Source organism: Polypterus senegalus, chromosome 15, assembly GCF_016835505.1.
Source record: "Polypterus senegalus isolate Bchr_013 chromosome 15, ASM1683550v1, whole genome shotgun sequence".
Classification (NCBI taxonomy): domain Eukaryota; kingdom Metazoa; phylum Chordata; class Cladistia; order Polypteriformes; family Polypteridae; genus Polypterus; species Polypterus senegalus.
The window spans coordinates 106,419,654-106,441,354 of NC_053168.1; the positions used below are offsets into that span (position 1 = coordinate 106,419,654).

The window sequence follows — 21,701 nt, forward strand, 5'->3', positions numbered from 1 at the left end:
ATTCAGAAGGTTCTGGGTTTGAGTCTTATAATAAGCTGTTCTTATTGTTAATATTATACAATAAAAGCAAACATTTGATTTGCGTCTGTAACAGCCGCTGTAAATGTATAGTACTTGTCAAAGATAGCAAAAACCTACAGCCACTGCAGACCTCCAGGACCAGAGCTGAGTATGTCTAATTAGTAGTGTTTTCTTATGAAATGCAATTGTTTTTTCAACCAAAGCTACACACACACACAACTATATGTCATGGGAATTAATTAATTAACTGTTTTCTCTTGACTAGACTTTTTATTCTTATTAACACTTTTTTTAACTTGGAATTCCAGCACAAGTCAGCAATACCTTTAGACCATGACTGGGATGTCTGTCTCTTGGCTTACTCCGGCATACTTTATCTACTGCATGTTAGTGGGACTGCAAATAATATAATATGCCAATGAAGCAAAAAGCAAAAAACTTTAATCATGCAGATTTCCTATGATAATGAGTCCAGCATTCTTGAAAAAAGTAGATGGTTTAAATAAAACATCCTTACAAATGTGACTAAAACATTCAATCACTTTTCTTGATTAAAAATATGACTAAGTTTGGTATATCATTGAAAGAAATTACCATTTAGTATACAGTAAGTCTGTCTTAGTATTTTAGTAACAATTAAAGGGTTTTTGTATAGGAGTACGTAAAAGAACAGTAAGGGTTATTTAGAAGTGTCAGTTCATGGGATTTGTGATTAATCTTTGTATATATTATTAGGACAAAAAAAGAATCAAAGTTAAAAAATGAATCTTTGTATATATTGTTAGGACAAAAAAAGAATCAAAGTTAAAAAATGAAATGTTACATGAAATACCACATGGACCTTAAATAGCAAGTCACATACATCAATATAAGTTAAATGCTATGCCTAAATACTTTCATTTTATGTTAAATGATTTTAAACTTAAAGGCAGAAAGAACACTAAACTTAAAAGCAGAAAGATAAACATCACTGAAAGGTTCTACAGAATATACACCATTTTCTATTGTCACACTCATCCTGCATTTTACAGAACGCAATATTTGAGAGCATTATACAATTATAACAAGACAATTCTTCCATTACTATGAACTTAAGCAAATATATCTACTGCTTTGTTGAAGTCCAACCCTGTATGTATGGCTGTCATTAATGAAAATACATAAGTAACATAAAACCTTATCTGCACCTATACTCTACTCCTCATCATGAAAAAGTACTTTTATAATCTTGTCAGCTCATAGTTTTTACATCTTATACTCCTAATACATACATCAAAAAAACCAATAAAAACATGCATTAAGCCAGCAATATTCACATAATTAATTAAAATGGACAGCTGTATACAATATGAAATGTGTTCTATCTTCTTACCAAAAACAGTATTTTTGATTTCATCCTTAATCCCCTACAAAACTGTATCTTTAGTGACAACACAAAATCATTGTGTGTAGATCTTCACAATGCAAAATTCCAGAAAACATGGATGACAACAAAGTAAGCTGTCATGATATGAGCATACTTTGCAAACTATTATCATATCCCATGGTCACTAGCTCCAGGCAGCAAAGCAATTACACTGCATTTATTAAGGCACATAAAATCTTCCCCATTCTTTCTCTTTACTTCAATGTGGTTTGCCACTTGATGTCATGCACATTAAACAGGTTCCATTCTCACCCTGCCAAGTGTTTTAAGTACTGCACATTCACTTAAATCAGGAGTTCTTAGCCTTTTTTTATATTTTTATATAATTTTTATTATAAAATACTAAAGGTAAGAAATACTGAAAAAAACTGGAGAAATACTGATAAATTTTAACCTGGGATAAACTGTGAGCCTGATTTACTATATTATGCAAATATTTTAGCCTACCCAAAAAAATCACTTTTAAAACAATTTATCTGGGCAGTATGTGTTTATTTCTTGATGAAAACACTAATGTACTATAAATAACCAGTGATACAACTACAAGTGAAAAGAGGATACTGTACTTTTAAAACAGGTCAGCATTTTGTGTGTATTTTGTTAGAACAAAGCTTTGCTTTGGGAAGACTAATGTTGAATGTTTTACCAATGTTTTATAAATTAGTTTTGTTCTAAATTCTTACAAAATTCTTCTCAGATTTGCCATAACAGTTCTATTGATTTAAACTGATTTTTGCTCTATTCCCTGTCCAAGTGATTATACACAGTTTTGTTTACATTACCGTTCCATCTGCTCACTTCCACTTCAAGTAGGTATTTTGTTTGCAACATCTTTAGGATAAATTATCCTACTAAGTCATAACATTTTTGCCAGTAACTAATATTTCTAAAGGCACAGCAAAATGAACCAAAACCTGTTTATATTTCTTGGAATACATCACTCCATAATTGTGACCAGACCCCCTACACTCCTGACTGGCCCCCCGGCCATGACTGAGTGCCACTGTGATTAAGTAAAAGCTGCAGACAAACATCAGTGTACCTCATATCGACTCTTCTTCTGACATACTAGCATCTCTGTAGACCAAAAATATACATTTTTTACTTATTTTTCCATAACACTACTTACTGATTGTGCTTCATGCTTTGTTATTTTGCATAATGAAATCTCTTCTACTTGTTGTATTTCCAAACTTTTTCTATCTTCAACACCCCCTGTAAGACCAATTCTTTTATGACTTCCTGGCATGGACAAACTGTGTACTTTGCAGTTTGATGAATTTGACAGATGCCAGATAAAAACTTTACTTCATCATTTCCATGATACATGTAGCCTAGGGACATAACACCTGCCATGATTCTAGACCTAAACTTAAGGCTATGAAGTTTGGCAAACAGGTAATCCCATGTAACTATGTCAAAGCCTTCCTGTATCTAGAGGGAAATTTATCATACTGAGAGGGTGCTGTAGATATAAGAGTGTATGTCTTCATGACAAATGCTAATGAATACTATAGACAACTGGCAATTGCTTTGGCCACAATGCTGCATTTCAGTATCCTTACTCAGAAAACCACATACACAAGACTGGGAAGGTATACAGTGCCTCTCTAAAGTATAGTTTTTTTTTTACATAAAGACTAAACGCAAGGCAAATAATTCAAGTCTTCTTCCGTCTTTAACAAAACCTTATTATAGAAAATGTGTTCATGGAATACAAACACATCATTTTGACAAGAAATTCTTAAAGACTTAACAAATACATACTATTAATGCCATAAATGCACTGATTAAGCATAATTAAGCCAATATGTCAAAAAATTAAAAGGTTTCTCTTTAATCTGATTAAGTTTTAAGTAGTGATAAAAAAGTATCATACCTGTAATATGAAATCTGCTCATCTAACTGTTTGATTATGTTTTTACATGTAACAAAATAATTTTAAATGTAGGAATTATTATTTACAGTTACTTTAGATGTGTATGGAATTAACATCAAATCAAACATTCATGATGATAGCTTTAGGCTTATATATTACATTTATACTTATATTTCAGATAAAGTGTCATACTTAACCAAGTCACACTCAGAAGCATATTACGTGGATAGTGTTTTTTGCTTTTGCAGTACCTGTCTCATTGTAAATTTTCCAAAAGCATTTGCTTAGCTCTACAGAGAACTTACTTTTCCAGCCTGCAAGCTCAAAAGAATCTCATAGTTGGAGACATCTTAAAAGGGACAATGTTAATATGAAGATGGAATGACATTTCAGACAATCATAAACGTTTAAATTGATATTAGATTATAATAATGTGCACAGGCACAAACAAAACATCTTCAAACAAAAAAATGGGAAAATGCGTTAGTTGGTGGAGGAAAAGTTAAGGATTCATATAATTTAATGCCTTTTTTTTTTAATTTGTCAAAGAACAAACATTAAGGTGCTACACATCTTTACATTCCAAATTCAGATTAGTACATTTTCAAGCAGCATGCATTCATTCAGCCTACCATCCACTGATGGATCTGTCCCCATTTTTTATCAGATGAACGATGAGAATGCTATAGGCGAATGAAAAATAAAATTAAGTATATAGAAATGATCAGAAATTGTATTTAAAAAGACAGTAAGAAAAAAGAATGAAAAGAAATTTTAAAAAGTAAAGACAAAAAAGCAATGCTTCCTGAATTAAACTACTTGGTTAACAGGTCACAATTTATGTTTACTAAACTAGTAATAAAAAATGTAATCCCAATCTAGGCCAAGCATCTTACAGAAAGATCATAATATTTCACTTTTCAAAAGACTTAAAGCACACAAAAGCTTATATTAAAAGTTTCTTGGAAAATAACAAGAGTATGTTACATATCTTCAAGAATTTCTCTTACAAGCTCACACATGTACTTTGTAATGCATTATCAATCATCTCCAAATGTTCCCTTATGTGCAACATTAATTTATTAAAAATTATATTTTTAAATATAAGTTGATTTGATTTTTTTCTGTGTACTAATATTGTCTACAACCCAGCCACAGGGGATGCACAAACCAGTGTGTTTCTTTGTGCAGGTCCCAAGCCCTGATAAATGGGGAGGGTTAATTCAGGAAGGGCATCCGGTGTAATATTTTGCCAGATCAACATGCGGACAAGACAACACATTTCCATACCAGATCAATCAAGTCCCGGGTTAACAACGACCACCACCAGTACTGTTAGCCAACAGGGTGCTGGTGGAAATTGGGCTACTGTTGACCGAAGAAGGAGAAGAAGAGGAGGGAGACGTGTCCAGAAAAGGAGAAGAGGAAGGTAAAGAGAGAGGAACTGAGAGTAGGAACTTTAAATGGCACCATGACTGGTAACGGGATAGAGTTAGCCAATATGAAGGAAAGAAGGAAGGTTGATATATTGTGCGTGCAAGAGACTAAATGGAAGGGGAGTAAGACCAAGTTGATCAGAGGTGGATTCAAATTGTTCTATCATGGTGTGGATGGGAGGAGAAATGGGGTAAGGGTTATTCTGAAGGAACAGTAGGTCAAGAGTGCTATGCAAGTGAAAAGAGTGCAAGACAGAGTAATGATTATGAAGCTAGAAACTGGAGGTGTAATGATGAAGATTGTTAGTGAATATGCCCCACAAGTTGGGTGTGCGATAGTGAATACATATTTTAAGAAGAGAGAGGAACATAGGGTAATGTACAAGAGTGGAGGAAGATGCACATAGATAGATTATATCCTATGCAGAAGAGTCAATCTGAAGGAGATTAAAGATTGCAAACTGGTAGCCGGGGAAAGTGTAGTTAGACACTATAGGATGGTGATCTGTAGGTGCCTGACACAGAGAAGTAGACCAAAAGCACCTCAAAAGCTAGACATCATGCCAAGATCCAAAGAAATTCAGGAACAAATGAGAACAGAAGTAATTGAGATCTATCAGTCTGGTAAAGGACATAAAGCCATTTCTAAAGCTTTGGGACTCCAGCGAACCACAGTGAGAGCCATTATCCACAAATGGCAAAAACATGGAACAGTGGTGAACCTTCCCAGGAGTGGCCGACTGACCAAAATTACCCCAAGAGCGCAGAGACAACTCATCCGAGAGGTCACAAAAGACCCCAGGACAACGTCTAAAGAACTGCAGGCCTCACTTGCCTCAATTAAGGTCAGTGTTCACGACTCCACCATAAGAAAGGGCAAAAATGGCCTGCATGGCAGATTTCCAAGACGCAAACCACTGATAAGCAAAAAGAACATTATGGCTTGTCTCAATTTTGCTAAGAAACATCTCAATGATTGCCAAGACTTTTGGGAAAATACCTTGTGAACTGACGAGACAAAAGTTGAATTTTTTGGAAGGCAAATGTCCCGTTACATCTGGCGTAAAAGGAACACAGCATTTCAGAAAAAGAACATCATACCAACAGTAAAATATGGTGGTGGTAGTGTGATGGTCTCGGGTTGTTTTGCTGCTTCAGGACCTGGAAGGCTTGCTGTGATAGATGGAACCATGAATTCTACTGTCTACCAAAAAATCCTGAAGGAGAATGTCCGGCCATCTGTTCGTCAACTCAAGCTGAAGCGATCTTTGGAGTGGCCTAGTCAAAGTCCTGACCTGAATCCAATTGAGATGCTATGGCATGACCTTACAAAGGCGGTTCATGCTAGAAAACCCTCAAATAAAGCTGAACTACAACAATTCTGCAAAGATGAGTGGGCCAAAATTCCTCCAGAGCGCTGTAAAAGACTCATTGCAAGTTATCGCAAACGCTTGATTGCAGTTATTGCTGCTAAGGGTGGCCCAACCAGTTATTAGGTTCAGGGGGCAATTACTTTTTCACACAGGGCCATGTAGGTTTGGATTTTTTTTTCTCCCTAAATAATAAAAACCGTCATTTAAAAACTGCATTTTGTGTTTACTTGTGTTATATTTGACTAATGGTTAAATGTGTTTGATGATCAGAAACATTTTGTGTGACAAACATGCAGAAGAATAAGAAATCAGGAAGGGGGCAAATAGTTTTTCACACCACTGTAAGTACATGTATCTAGTTCAGGGGTGCCCACACTTTTTCGGCTTGCGAGCTACTTTTAAAATGACCAGGTCCAAATGATCTACCTACATTAAAAATGCTATTGCATAGTTTTACTGTCAAATAAGGCAAAGAGTATGTGACACGTGTTTCGCCCTTTATGTTGCGCCATGGCGTGTGGTTCGTTTATTTGACAGCATGTAGATCGGGGTAATTACATTCATGGCATTCGTAGTCTGAATCGCAATCTGATTGTATGGGTGTTTACCTACCACATAAGGCTTGTGTCGGCAAACATCCGCCATGGTGCCCTCTTCAGTTGCGAGAAGCAGATCATAGAATGTTATAAAGTTTTACTGTCAAATAATGCAAAGAGTACGCAACACGTGTATCGCCCTAATTCTGGGCTCATCAGGCGTACATACTCACTGCACCCCCTCTCAAGAATCAAGCCTCGGACGTCAGAGGTGAAGCCACGGCGTGTGGTTCGTTTATTTAACAGCATGTAGATCGGTGTAATTACATTCATGGCATTCGTAGTCTGAATCACAATCTGATTGTATGGGTGCATGTGGGATGACCAGTGTGTTAGAAGGAAAGAGATCTCAAACTGGCCGCCGAATCAAGTGGCAAATGCCATAGGGAGGATATATGATTGACTAACATTTAAAAAAAATTTTTTTTTTGAATGCAACACGATCTACCTAATCAGATACTGATACACACAACGCCTGCGCTTGCCGTTGCTCTGAAACATCGCCATTTCAGCTTTTACTGATGCATCCAGTTTCTTGTCATCATTCTGTGATGGCAAGTTTCTTGGCACAGATAATGCGGATGCAACAGACTAACGCATTGCAATTTCAAGTTGCTGTTCAAAGCTGTTGCCTGACAGACGTCAATCAAGTCTGCCCTGTCCCGGCATTCATGAGCTGCAGTCCTCTCCCAGTCCACTATACTCAGTCTTAGTCGGAGCCGGGAGACTGACGACTGCTGCTGGTTGACTGAATTAATCTGCAAAACACTGCACCGTAGACCAAAAAACCGTGCCACTTAATTATTTTCAACTATAACTGTGTTATTTCTTGATCGATTTTTACACTTTTACATGCTCTGTATGCGAGCTTGGCCGTTCCTGGCTTCCCGGGAATTACAGCAGTTTCATTCCCAGGAATGCGGGAATGAAAAATGTCACGGAATCCCGGGCTCCCAATTCCCTAGTCAGGGAATATTACTGAAGGCCAGTGGGGATACAACAATACACTTTCTTTCAGTTAGTTCATTAATATAAAATTCTATTACTAACCTATAAAGCCTTAAATGGCTTTAAACCAGACTATATCAGTAACCTCCTTCATCACTATGTTTCTATCTGCCTACTAAGGTTCTCTGAATCTGGCAATTTTGTTGTGTCCCATACTAATGTGTGTTCTATGGGTAAATGACCTGCCTAAACTAATCAGAACTGCTGACTCAAGTCAGTCTTTTGAAAGGGCAACTTAAAACACATATTTTCAGGAAAGCATTTATCTTATCCTTACTTCTGGACTCTTTGTCTATTTGCTCTCTCTATCCAGGTGCTCAAGATATATGCATTTATATCACAAATGATGTTATTTGTTTAGGGTTTTGTAGTTTTGTATTTTTATTCTGATTTACTGTCTCTTTTTTAATTCAAAGCTTTGTGTTTTCCATATTTATTATTTTACATTGGTATCTATGTTGATATTATATTGTATCCAGTGTTGTGTATTTGATCTTTTTTCTACTTTCTCCTTGCTGTTCATTTTCTAACTTTTCTGAAGTGTTTTGACCATGGAAAAGGTACTAGGTGAATAAAATGTGTTATTATTTTTATAATTATTACTACTACTCCCACCATCTACACACTGCAATGTGCTGCTATATAGAAATCTCATCTATATTCCTGCAAATGAGAAAGTCAAACAATCTGGATTTTGTACCTGTCGGGTACAATACTTCAAGCAGCTCCCCCCATAAAAGCTATAGTAACATGCAAAAAAAGCAGTAGAGGTGACTATCATCACATCTTGTACAATTCAATTCATAAACTATGTAAGTTAATAAACAAACATCACAAACATAATGTGTTTATAATAATTATTATTAACCTGCATAAGTTGAACGGCTGTTGATCACTATACAGTGGAAGGAAGAGGAATAGAAGTTAGGAAAGTATAGGAAGGAACTTAAAAAACATACTGCTAATAATCTTAACAATAAACCTTTTGCAATGAAGCGTCAACATTTTAGAAGTGCAGCCTGCAAGTCAAAAAAAATCAATTCAATAAAATCATACCAGTGCTGAAGTCAAAATCCCAATTAATACTGCAAAGCACAAATAAATAGCAATTTTTGGCAGTTTTTTTTCCTGTATTCAATGTATCAAAGGATGACAAATATCATGCTTTTTATGTCAACTTTCTCAGATATAGCGGGTAATCTATCATTTAAACTTGCAGGGTCATTCCCTTTATAAATAATCTACTAAAAATCTGCAGACAATGCTAAACTTTGCCCTCCTCCTTTGCCCAAACATCATTAACCATTCTTGAGTTGGTGAACTGAATCAACTGGCAAACACCAACTTCTCATACAAACATTATTTTCTAGCAAATAGAAAACTATTTTAAACAGCATCTTTAACAAATCATTCCTTTTTCGCTATAAAAAAAACAAAACAAAAAAAAAACAACACTGATCCTTTCTGTGCTGTGCAACCACAAAGATGCAAATGTATACATATCTTTGACAACATTTCCAACATTATCTGATATAAGCCATAAAGCTTCTCATAACCACTCACTAACTTACATACAATATTAACCATTTGTTTATTAGACATTAGAAGAAAATAAAAAACATGTCTGTCAGCTATATTCTAAAATGTCATCTAAGGGGTATTTTGGAGGTACAGCAGCTGTATAAAACACTGTATTAAATCAGCAATCAATCAAAAAAACCATAGAATAAGGGTACCAGTCAAAATATACTCCTATATACAAAAAACCATTGAACCATATCTGCACCATGGACCCCTTTACATACTTACAGTGGTGTCAAAATTAATGTGTTCATAGTCACATATTCAAGCACATCATGAAGATGAGCAGCCTCTGGCTAGTTATACTCACAACACTGGAATACAAAATGTTTCTAATGACTTAGTTGTTAACAGTGGGCATACACTTCTACTGGATGAAGCAAAGCAACCACAAATAAAAAAAAAAGAGGGTTGACAACTACAATGACCACTGAAACACTATGGTTAATTGCTATGGCCCAAACAAACAAACAGTCATTAACAATTAGGTACATATACCAAAGTAAAAAAGCTGCAGCAGTTCACACAAACATTAGTTTTTTTAAATATGCAGTTTTGGGTCTAAGGCACAACATCTGGATCCAGATGTCTGCAGACCACCTGTAGATTTCTAAGTTTTAACAGATTCCTATTATAGTGACAGAAATCAAATTATAAAGATGATTATTATCCAAATCCACTGGCTCTTATCTTGTTGAGGAGAATACTTAATCATGATTTCGCCATGCTGTTTAAAAACTGCACATATTATTCAACTTCATAAATGTCTTTTGTTTAAAACTTTAGTAGCGTCTCTATGCTGCAAATTCTCTGTGACTCATATTTGAATAATGTTTTATTTCCTTTAATGTTTTATGTCCTTTTTCCCCTGTCCTAAAATACATCAGTTTACTTTGTAAAGAACCTAGTCGGGAATTTATCTGTAAGAAATGCAATATAAAGTTAAAACTACATACAAGGAATAATTTAGTTGCCAATTCCTGTGTGCAGATACATAACAGATATCAACGCAGACACACTACAAAAAGGTCGAGCATATGGCTGAAATGCAATACAGAACCTGGAATGACTGGGCCATACAGTACATATAATTCCAAGTAGTTTGGAGCCTTAGTATGCTGGCTGATAATTGTCATCTAACCCTTTATCACACACATATACAGTATAAGGAAATCTCAAACACCAAGGTTTTTGTAATGCCAACAAGATGTACAAAAGCTATAAATTTTACGTCCCCATACTTAGGCACTAACACTTTAACAATAATAACTAGATAGATTAACAGATACCATATTGATCTCTAAAAGAAAAGTTTTATGATCAATCAGCATATTTCACAAAAATAAATAAACAAAGCAAGCCAAACTAAAAGTGATGGAATAAGGTAGTGTCTAAAGGTGCTCTAACACAATGTACTCTGAAGAAGATGGGCAGCATTAGTTATGACAGATTATAACTTGGCTTTTATGCCCTTTTCTGCCACTTCATCCAGGGAGTGCAGAATTACTCCAGTAAATAAAAGTGTATTTCGGTGTCTGATATCACCCAAGCTGGTGGTACTTTCCCTGAAAATCATTGCAGTGAACACTAGCCAGCTAAGGACTGGTTAAAAAAAATGGCCAACAGCTGGCAGAACACATTAGAAGACACAACACTTCTCAAACATGATACTTCACTGGCCCATGTTGTACAGCAGGTCTGTGTCACTCATCTAATTCCCTCTACATACGTATTTGTAAGTTCACACCACATCCAACTACATTATGCCGACTAATCCCAGTAGCACTCTGGTAGAAAAGACATCTACTATAAATTAATAATTAATGGCTTACACAATTAATACATCCAGAAAACTGACACAAAAATTAGGATCACGGTCATGAAAAACTTGAAAACCAAGTTAGAAAATGCCAAACATGTAACAATCTTAAATGGTCGCAACACTGCATAAAAATTTTTAAAAAGTGAACCCAGTGTTGCAATTTCTGGATTGACACCAAAAACAGAAAGTAGGAAAAAGCAGCTGTAGGAGCCCAATTAGAAGGAGAAGCTGCATGGGATGAAAATCTATAGGCACAGCTGACCCCAAGGACTGAGCTTAAAAAAAAAAAAAAAATCACTGGTTTAGAAGGTGAAGATAAAATGAGAAAAAACAGTTCACTGTGGTATCAGTGTGCTGCTTCTCATCAGCTCTGAGACAGTCCTAAAGCTTCCTAAAAAATACCTGGGTGAATTTACTTGCATTTCCTTTAAAGTATTCTCCATTCAGAGGGGCTAAATATTATTGATTCTAACCAGTGTCTGCTTTTCTCATGTGGGTTTTGGCTTTGCAAAGCATGTACACAAGAGAATCCTCTACTCCTTTATGTGCCAAGAAGGTAAACTACTGGGGATCAAAGTGGTCTATAGCCAGTGGGTGGTGCTGTTTCAGGATCAATTCACAAAAGTCATGATGAGTGATGTGAGAGCTACTTATGTTCTACTTTAGATTTTTACATGATCTGGTTGTAGCCAATAATAATTCTTACTGCAAGCCATGTCTATTTGGTAGCATTATGTTGTAGCTTTCACTCTGGCTTGCCCCTGCAGCATTTGTTTGTCAGCTATCTCTACAAACATGAATCTTCTCATAATCTGCAATCCTGAAGGCCCTCTTATTGTTCAGTAGGTGCTACAGGTGATGAATAATTTGCTACAGCGGGAACTGAGGACTGTCTTTGTGGGAACTGTTTTATCCAAACAAAAGTTAATGTAAATGACCTACAAGAAGAACAAGCATCTAGTTTCCCTTTTTTCACACTTGCTATTCAAGTTGAGTATTAAGAAAACTTACAATAACATTAAAGAGGAAAAAAAAGTAGTTTAGTGACCACCCATTAAAACACTGCTTCGCCAAAAATATTCATTGTGCACTGTCAGGCAAATAATTAATACTTATTTCACTTGTGCCTGAGTTGAAGGTTGCTGCAGAGAAACAAGTGTTCTACTCTTTAAAAATATGTAATGACTGCTGCATGATTAATTCATGCACACTAACAAACACACTTTTTCTTATTCACCAAAGAAGAATATATCTCCTGGAGAAGATGAGGACATGATAAGCTAAACAGCTGGGTTTCCTTATAAATACGTTATATTTTGTGTTAGATTTTGGAATAAAGAAACTTGCTTTAAAAAAAAAAAAAGATATTTGTATTTGGGAGTTTTTTGTTTTTTTTTTTTGGAATATGGAGTTGTAGAAAGAAAAATTGCTCCTTATGGGTTTGGCAACACTGCACACAAAGTTTTTTTTCACACATTTCTCAGAAAAGGGTCCAGATAAAAATAAACAGAGAAAAGGGGCTTTTGTGAATGTGACATTTCTAAACTGGAAACTTACGATAAATGTAATCCACCAAGACAATGAAATTGTTATCCCAAAGTGGCTGAGAGAAAAAAAAAAAACACAATAGCTGCTACCTTAGATGACGTGCCATGTTTGTTGATGCTTTTATGTAAAGTTTTGAAGCACTGATAAAATCATCGGAAGCAGCACACTGCCTGACGGGAACTGTAGGCCCCATGTGACTATTTCCCACATGGTTGCAGATAACATGGGAAAATATATACCACTCAAAAAAATTAAAGGAACACTTTTTAATCAGAGTATAGCATCAAGTCAATGAAACTTCTGGGATATTCATCATAAAGAGGAAGGTGCGACAAAGAAGGCCCAAGACGATTGAACAGTTAAGAGGCCTGTATTAGACAAGAATGGGAGAGCATTCCTATTTCTAAACTTGAGAAACTGGTCTCCTCGGTCCCCAGACGTCTGTTGAGTGTTGTAAAAAGAAGGGGAGATGCCACACAGTGGTGAAAATGGCCTTGTCCCAACTTTTTTGGGATTTGTTGACACCATGAAATTCTGAATCAACATATTTTTCCCTTAAAATGATACATTTTCTCAGTTTAAACTTTTGTGCCGTGATTTATGTTCTGTTCTGAATAAAATATTAGAAGTTGGCATCTCCACATCATTGCATTCAGTTTTTATTCACAATTTGTATAGTGCCCCAACTTTTTTGGAATCCGGTTTGTACATCAACTATGTGCCATTGCCAGAAGGTTTGCTGCGTCTCCCAGCACAGTCTCAAGGGCATGGCGGAGATTCCAGGAGACAGGCAGTCACTCTAGGAGAGCTGGACAGGGCCATGGAAGGTCCTTATCCCATCAGCAGGAACGGTATCTGCACTTCTGGGCAAAGAGGAAAAGGATGAGCACTGCCACAGCCCTACAAAATGACCTCTGGCAGGCCACTGGTGTGAATGTCTCTGACCAAACAATCAGAAACAGACTTCATAAGGGTGGCCTGAATGCCCAACGTCCTCTAGTGGACCCTGTGCTCACTGCCCGGCACCGTGGAGCCCTATTGGCATTTGCCATAGAATACCAGAATTGGCTGGTCCACCACTGGTCCCCTGTGTTTTTCACAGATGAGTGCAGGTTCACCCTGATCAAATGTGACAGATGTGAAAGGGTCTGGAGAAGCCGTGGAGAATGTTATGTTGCCTGTAACATTGTTCAGCATGACTGGTTTGATGGTGGGTCACTGATTGTCTGGGGAGGACACACAGACCTACAGGCTAGACTGCCATTAGGTACTGGGATGAAATCCTTGGACCCAATGTCAGACCCTATGCTGGTGCAGTGGGTCCTGGGTTTCTCCTGGTGCATGACAATGCCCGGCCTCATGTGGCGAGAGTATGCAAGCAGTTCCTGGAGGATGAAGGAATTGATACCATTGACTGACCTAAATCCAATAGAACACCTCTGGGACATTATGTTTCGGTCCATTCAATGCTGCCAGTTTGCACCTTAGACTGTCCAAGAGCTCAGTGATGCCCTGGTCCAGATCTAGAAGGAGATCCCCCAGGACACCAACCACTGTCTCATTAGGTGCATGCCGCGACGTTGTCAAGCATGCATACAAGCACATGGGGGCCATACAAACTACTGTTTACAATTCCGAGTTGCTGCAATTAAATTTCTGCAAAATGGACTAGCCCGTGTAACGGCGCCAGGCTCCCATCTGACTTCCAGGAGCTCTTGAACCCAACACCGTTGGTAATGTCACCGAGATGAGCGGACATATGAGGACAATTCTCTAATGAAGCCAGGGGAGAGTGCAAAAAGTGCCAAAGTGCTTTTATTACACAAATATCACATAGTTTCAATAAATAATCCAAAAAAACAGTGCAAAGTGGGGATAAAAACAATAAATAAATCCTTTAAAATCCGAGGTTAAAAATGCAGTCTCACTCTTCAGGATCTCAGCACACCTCCATCTCTCATTCTCCCAGGCTCACCCATAACTCACATAGCCGGCAGAGACCCAACAGCAACGAGCTCCTTTCGGCCATCCTCCATCTTGGCTGCCTTAAGGACATCACGGCCAGACAGTCCAAGGTTGGCTCTCCTCCCTTTTTGCTTAACACTCACGTTGTCGCTCCTTAGATCAATCAGGACACCTGCCTTGCTCACCCCGCAGGTTCCCCCCGAATGTTCCGAACCTGCATTTACATATCTTTTAACCGCTTTCTCCTCTATCCATTCTGATTTCTCGATCCATCCCCCTTTTCTTTGTGCCAGCCGGTATATATACACACACACACACACCTCCGTGGGCGCAGTGCCTTAATCACAAGCCGAAGGAAGCCAATGAAGCAATTGCGAACAATCGCACCCACACGTGCAGGTGCGACTCGTTCCAACTACTTCAATGAACTCCCCGCGGCCGTGCAAACGCGCTCACAGAGAGTGACACGGCTTTATGGATTTAAAATCAGGCCCCTTTTCTTTTGAAGCCGCAGACCCGGTATACCACAGACTGCCGCATCATTTTTTCACTTTGAATTCAGACCTCTATATGATGCTAATTTTCATTTCCATCAAATGATGTGGCATCCTTTTGTTCCTAACATATTACCCAGTGCATATCAGTATAAATATTCAGCATGATTTTTTTCCCATTGAGATCTGGTTTGTTTTCAAAGTGTTCGTTTAATTTTTTCGAGCAGTTTATGTTAAATACCTTTGCTACTGGATGGGTCACACTAAACTGAACAAGCTCAAAGAACAGTGCCTGGCAATAGCATATAGCACGCTTGCTACAAGTGTCTACACTTTGAGCTTTGTTGAATTTTCCTCCTCTATCTTAGCTTCTGCACAAAGCCTTCAATTGCATAAGGCAGCACACCCTGTTTCACCATGCAATCGCTGTCAGCTCTGTGGGGACACAGTGCATTAGAATGTCCCACTTGCTAGATCATTATTAATAACAAATATCAAGAAATAAAAAGTAAACTAATTTTCTTTATTCTACAAAGCAACTATATTTCAATCAAAAATGTCAAGGCATTTTTGAGATTTTGGTGTATATAGTTTTTGTATTCAGTGAGTGGTTACCCCTAAACATTGAAATCTTCAAATTGTCATTTCTTAGCAGTATCATCCTGCCAAACTTCAGCTTTTTAGCTAAGTGGGAAATAGTGTTTTTCTTGATTGAAGAGTGAGCAAGTGACTCATCTTTCACACAGTGGTGTGAAAAACTATTTGCCCCCTTCCTGATTTCTTATTGTTTTGCATGTTTGTCACACAAAATGTTTCTGATCATCAAACACATTTAACCATTAGTCAAATATAACACAAGTAAACACAAAATGCAGTTTTTAAATGATGGTTTTCATTATTTAGGGAGAAAAAAAAAATCCAAACCTACATGGCCCTGTGTGAAAAAGTAATTGCCCCCTGAACCTAATAACTGGTTGGGCCACCCTTAGGAGCAATAACTGCAATCAAGCATTTGCGATAACTTGCAATGAGTCTTTACAGCTCTGGAGGAATTTTGGCCCACTCATCTTTGCAGAATTGTTGTAATTCAGCTTTATTTGAGGGTTTTCTAGCATGAACCGCCTTTTTAAGGTCATGCCATAGCATCTCAATTGGATTCAGGTCAGGACTTTGACTAGGCCACTCCAAAGTCTTCATTTTGTTTTTCTTCAGCCATTCAGAGGTGGATTTGCTGGTGTGTTTTGGGTCATTGTCCTGTTGCAGCACCCAAGATCGCTTCAGCTTGAGTTGACGAACAGATGGCCGGACATTCTCCTTCAGGATTTTTTGGTAGACAGTAGAATTCATGGTTCCATCTATCACAGCAAGCCTTCCAGGTCCTGAAGCAGCAAAACAACCCGAGACCATCACACTACCACCACCATATTTTACTGTTGGTATGATGTTCTTTTCTGAAATGCTGTGTTCCTTTTACGCCAGATGTAACAGGACATTTGCCTTCCAAAAGTTCAACTTTTGTCTCATCAGTCCACAAGGTATTTTCCCAAAAGTCTTGGCAATCATTGAGATGTTTCTTAGCAAAATTGAGATGAGCCCTAATGTTCTTTTTGCTTAACAGTGGTTTGCGTCTTGGAAATCTGCCATGCAGGCCATTTTGCCCAGTCTCTTTCTTATGGTGGAGTCGTGAACACTGACCTTAATTGAGGCAAGTGAGGCCTGCAGTTCTTTAGACGTTGTCCTGGGGTCTTTGTGACCTCTCGGATGAGTCGTCTCTGCGCTCTTGGGGTAATTTTGGTCGGCCGGCCACTCCTGGGAAGGTTCACCAATGTTCCATGTTTTTGCCATTTGTGGATAATGGCTCTCACTGTGGTTCACTGGAGTCCCAAAGCTTTAGAAATGGCTTTATAACCTTTACCAGACTGATAGATCTCGATTACTTCTGTCCTCATTTGTTCGTGAATTTGTTTGGATCTTGGCATGATGTCTAGCTTTTGAGGTGCTTTTGGTCTACTTCTCTGTGTCAGGCAGCTCCTATTTAAGTGATTTCTTGATTGAAACAGGTGTGGCAGTAATCAGGCCTGGGGGTGGCTACAGAAATTGAACTCAGGTGTGATATACCACAGTTAGGTTATTTTTTAACAGGGGGCAATTACTTTTTCACACAGGGCCATGTAGGTTTGGATTTTTTTTTCTCCCTAAATAATAAAAACCATCATTAAAAAACTGCATTTTGTGTTTACTTGTGTTATATTTGACTAATGGTTAAATGTGTTTGATGATCAGAAACATTTTGTGTGACAAACATGCAAAAGAATAAGAAATCAGGAAGGGGGCAAACAGTTTTTCACACCACTGTATATATAGATTTACTTATTAATAACTGCACTTTATTTGTAGCTAATTTGACAGCCCTAGTAAATAAATAGATGAACAATCTGTACATATATGCAGTAAGTTTGCAAACATTTGCAAGTTTAAGTTCATAAATGTTTCAATGCTGATGAATAAGAGTTTGAATAAATGAAACAAAAGAAATCATTCTATTGGTGATATTTTTTATATTGGTTTACCGCTTACCTCTTTCTGTTGACGTTCTAGTTCTCTCATTCGAATGTCTCTTGCTTCTGCTCGAGCTGCTCGTTTAGCAGCAAGTCGGGCCTCTGCCTAAACATTAAAAAGGATAAACAGAAATCAATGCATGCAAAGGTATAATGGCATAAAATTAATTTGTTCTCACTAAAATTACGTAATATCTGCCATTACCTTACTTTGAAAGGGACTTTTAAAGAAAAGTTGAAATTAGAATTAAACCAAACCAGTCACTCATCACTTTAGAGCTTGCATATAAACACAATTTCCTAAAGTAGAGTAGTGCAGGTTATTATTCAATCAGTATTTAATTTTACTGTAAATAGTTCACATACAGAATGCCATTCCATGGTACTGTATTTAAGAGATAAAACACAAAGGGAAAAGTATAAGACACTTTAATTGCATGATCATTTACTTTAAAGTGAACACTTCAATTATTAGTTTCTCAAAATGTGCAATATTATGTATCATTATTTACTATTTTTAGCTGATGCCTTTATCCCAGATGTGAGATACAATTGGTCAGATTTATTTTGTTTTTTTCTAATTGGAGCACAGGCAGGAAAAGTGCCTTGTGCTTGGTCACACAATGTCAGTAGTGAGCTTGAACCTACAAAATCAGGAATTAAATTCCAATGCCTAAACTGCTACACCACACTGAATGTTAAATGTCTGACCTGGTGGATGTAGCCATCAAAGAGGAACTCCATTTGCACTGTACTACTGTCATACATGGGGAGCTGCTGAGTATCCATGACTCAGGTAAGACAACTGATTCCTTCATATAATACAGGTGCAACATGCCCACTCACTGAAGCGCTCTGAGTAGTGAGAAAGGACTATATAAATGTAAATAATGATTATTATTATTATTGTAGAGAAAAGCCAAGCAAAATTACACCTTTTATTGGTAATGGCTAACATGGTACAACACCTTATTATTATTGCAAAAGCATTCTTTTGCGTCTGTGAACCATAAATATGGCGTGAATTAGTCCACTGTTCCCAACATTAATAACAAACCCATACAAAATTTCAAAGATCTTTCTGCTGGTGCACCAAAAACTGCAAAGACGGTGTTTCAAGTGCGGGTTATCTTACTTAAACAGAATAGTGAAAGTGATTTTTTTCTCTGAACTATAACACAAATTCACAAATGCATACTGTACACAAGTAATTTCCTTTTTTTAATTAAAAAAAAATCCTTAACTATAAGCAATATATTGATACAATCAAAATATGCCTAATATAAGTCAGCGGTTTCAGAACAAGGACGAATTTGCAAAAGTCTAAAATAAAGCAAATGACCTACAGTCAACGGTTACTTGTTAAAAGTAATTCTGTACGACAATTAGTAGATTTATTTTACAAAAGGAGTTTATGTGAAAAATACGCAAGTACATAAATTCTGATTCACTGTTGCTACATTTGCATTTCAAACTCTAAGATCTAAGACATCTAAAGATAAGATATGTTAAGATCCATAATAATCATGCAGCAAGGAAATCAGTATAACATGCAACCTAACAACACTGATGCAATGCACATCACAAGCTGCCACAGGTGGACTCTCCAGTATTAAAGGTTATTTGTGTAAAACTTAAATATAATCCATCTTAAAACTATATGGGACATTTAATTTTGACACAGTTTTATAGTCCCATAAATGTATCAACCAAACGATTGACTGCTTTTCACTATGGCACACAATTTTAGTATCAGTTTAAAATGCAATACAAAAGGAAATTACATTTTAATTCATGTCCATAGATTGCATTTCCTAACTACAGTAGAAGCAAAACAGATGTATTGCATTGTGCTTAGTGACAGCTCCTTGTGTAATCCTGCCAAAATTAAATCTAATCAAATGACCTATCAGCATCAAAATGTGAGGCAAGGTGTGTGAACAGTTGGAACAAATGATCTCCGATACTTCTGTGTGAAACCAAAGTGAACTTAAAAGAGATGACTGCATTGTAACCAATAAAGGTTAGAAATGCTCCGATCATTCAGCCACTGATCTAAACCAGGTCATTTTTTCATTAAAAGACTCGATCAGTGATTGGAAAATTGACTGATCAGAAAAGCCAAATTTTTTTGTTGTGAGAGAGATTAAAAAACTATTTCTTAATTATGCCTTGTTTCAGATAGGTACAGTCAGGTCAGGTCTGGTTGGGGATCATGCACTGTTGCTGCATCCCCCACACAAGGAAATAGCTCAGGCTCAAGGTTGGCAACAGGCATACAAACGGTCCAGTCCCACACTCAGAAAATTGCCATCCATCTGAGACAGCCAGGTTTTATGTGGGTGACCCTTTGGCATGCTCCAACCACTCAGGTCTTCAACAATGAGGATACTGCAAGCCAGATCACCCTTGGGGAGTCATGCCACATGGCAGTAGCGCCATAACTAACAATCCATCACAATGCAGGTAATGTGCCTCATTCGGGACTCTGTGAGCAACCACTTGTTCGACACAAAGTCAAACCAGCGGTACCCAAGTATTCTCTAAAGAGACATAGTACCAAAGGAGTCCAGTCTTCATCTCAGTTCACTGGATAGCATCCATGTCCCGCAACCACAGACCAACACAGGAAGCACCAGAACTCTAAATACTTGGACATTTGTCCTTTTACAAACATATCGGGAGTGCCATACACCGGTTTCCAGCGACCTCATGACCCCCCCATGCTCTCCAAATGAGTCTACTGACTTTATAAGAAGAGTCACCAGAGACATGAAAGTCACTGTCAAGGTAAGCAAACCACTCAATGAGGTCTACATTCCCTCCACAGACAGACACACTGCTGATGGCTGTGCCCAAGAGGCCATTAACAGCATGGATCTTGGTTTTTATTCAGGACGCTCGTAAGCCCAGGCACTCAGACTCCTTGCTCAGTTTCAAGAGTCCCAATCAGAGCCTCCATTAACTCCAGGAAGATTAAACCATCATTGACAAAATCAAGATCAGTGAACCTTTCTTCACCAACAGATGTCCCAGAGTGACTGGACCTCACAACCCTACTCAAAATCCAGTCCATGCAAGTGTTGAACAGGAGTCCTATTTTCCAGTCAGTTGGGATGACGCCCATCTCAAATATGGAAGCAAAGATTGCTTGCAATGCCAAGAGGACAGACTTGCCAACAACCTGAAGAAAGTTACCCCAGATACCACAGATCCCTGCAGAGTTCCCTCCCCTTACCCGATTCACCACATATGTAATATCAGGGAGACTGGGTGGTTCACAGCTAACTGGAGAAACCATCTTAAGAACATTGAGGACATTGGACATAGGTACATTACAGACAAAAATTAAACAATTTGACATACTTTTCTACATATTTTATAAGTTAAAGAATTATTTTAAGGAAATTTCACTTATTTTATTATTTTATGGTCCCTGAACAATAAGCCTACAGAATTTCACATTGTTAATAAAAAATGAACAGTTTAATTATAAAAATCACTTTAATATAGGACACAAGGCTTCTATACGTCTTTTATGCATGATCTTAGTGTAAAATGTTTTGAAGGGATAAAGAAGAAAAAAAAATCTGATTTGGTATTGTTATCAGCTGATCAAGTAAATCTATCTATCTAAATAGGTGATCAGTATCTGCCTTAAAATCCTGATCGGAGTATCCCTAATAAAGGTTGAACTGCAGCATGACTGTCTGAGAAAGTATAGAAGAAAAAGAGTGGGGGTGATGACAACAAGCAAACAGACTGTGAAGTTGGAAGTAACAGCACGGACATAGATGTTAGTGCTTGAGTTGTTCTCACTTTGAGCCTGAAGGGGCACAGCAGCTGCAGGTTTACTGTAAAAATCTTCTTTGCTCAATCAGATGTCAATCCTTGACGATAACCAAACTAGATATTTAATTTTTCGCTGTTTACTGTGCATAGGTCGTTGTAGACACGGTGAAATGCAAGTGTTCCAAATAACAATATAGTATTT

General features: G+C 37.5%; 1 protein-coding gene across 27 annotated transcripts in view; it reads right to left on the minus strand.

Moving 5' to 3' along the window:
• The window catches only part of lrrfip2 (leucine rich repeat (in FLII) interacting protein 2), a 182,960-nt gene that overhangs the window by 89,355 nt on the left and 71,904 nt on the right, over positions 1–21,701 (minus strand). For 14 of the 27 annotated variants that reach the window (XM_039736217.1, XM_039736215.1, XM_039736213.1 and 11 more), the window contains exon 3: positions 17,727–17,813. In XM_039736217.1, the coding sequence (XP_039592151.1) occupies positions 17,727–17,813 (87 nt within the window). Of the gene's footprint in view, positions 1–3,958; positions 4,010–17,726; positions 17,814–21,701 lie in introns of all 27 variants that reach the window. The other 13 variants (XM_039736199.1, XM_039736212.1, XM_039736210.1 and 10 more) reach the window with 1 other exon arrangement.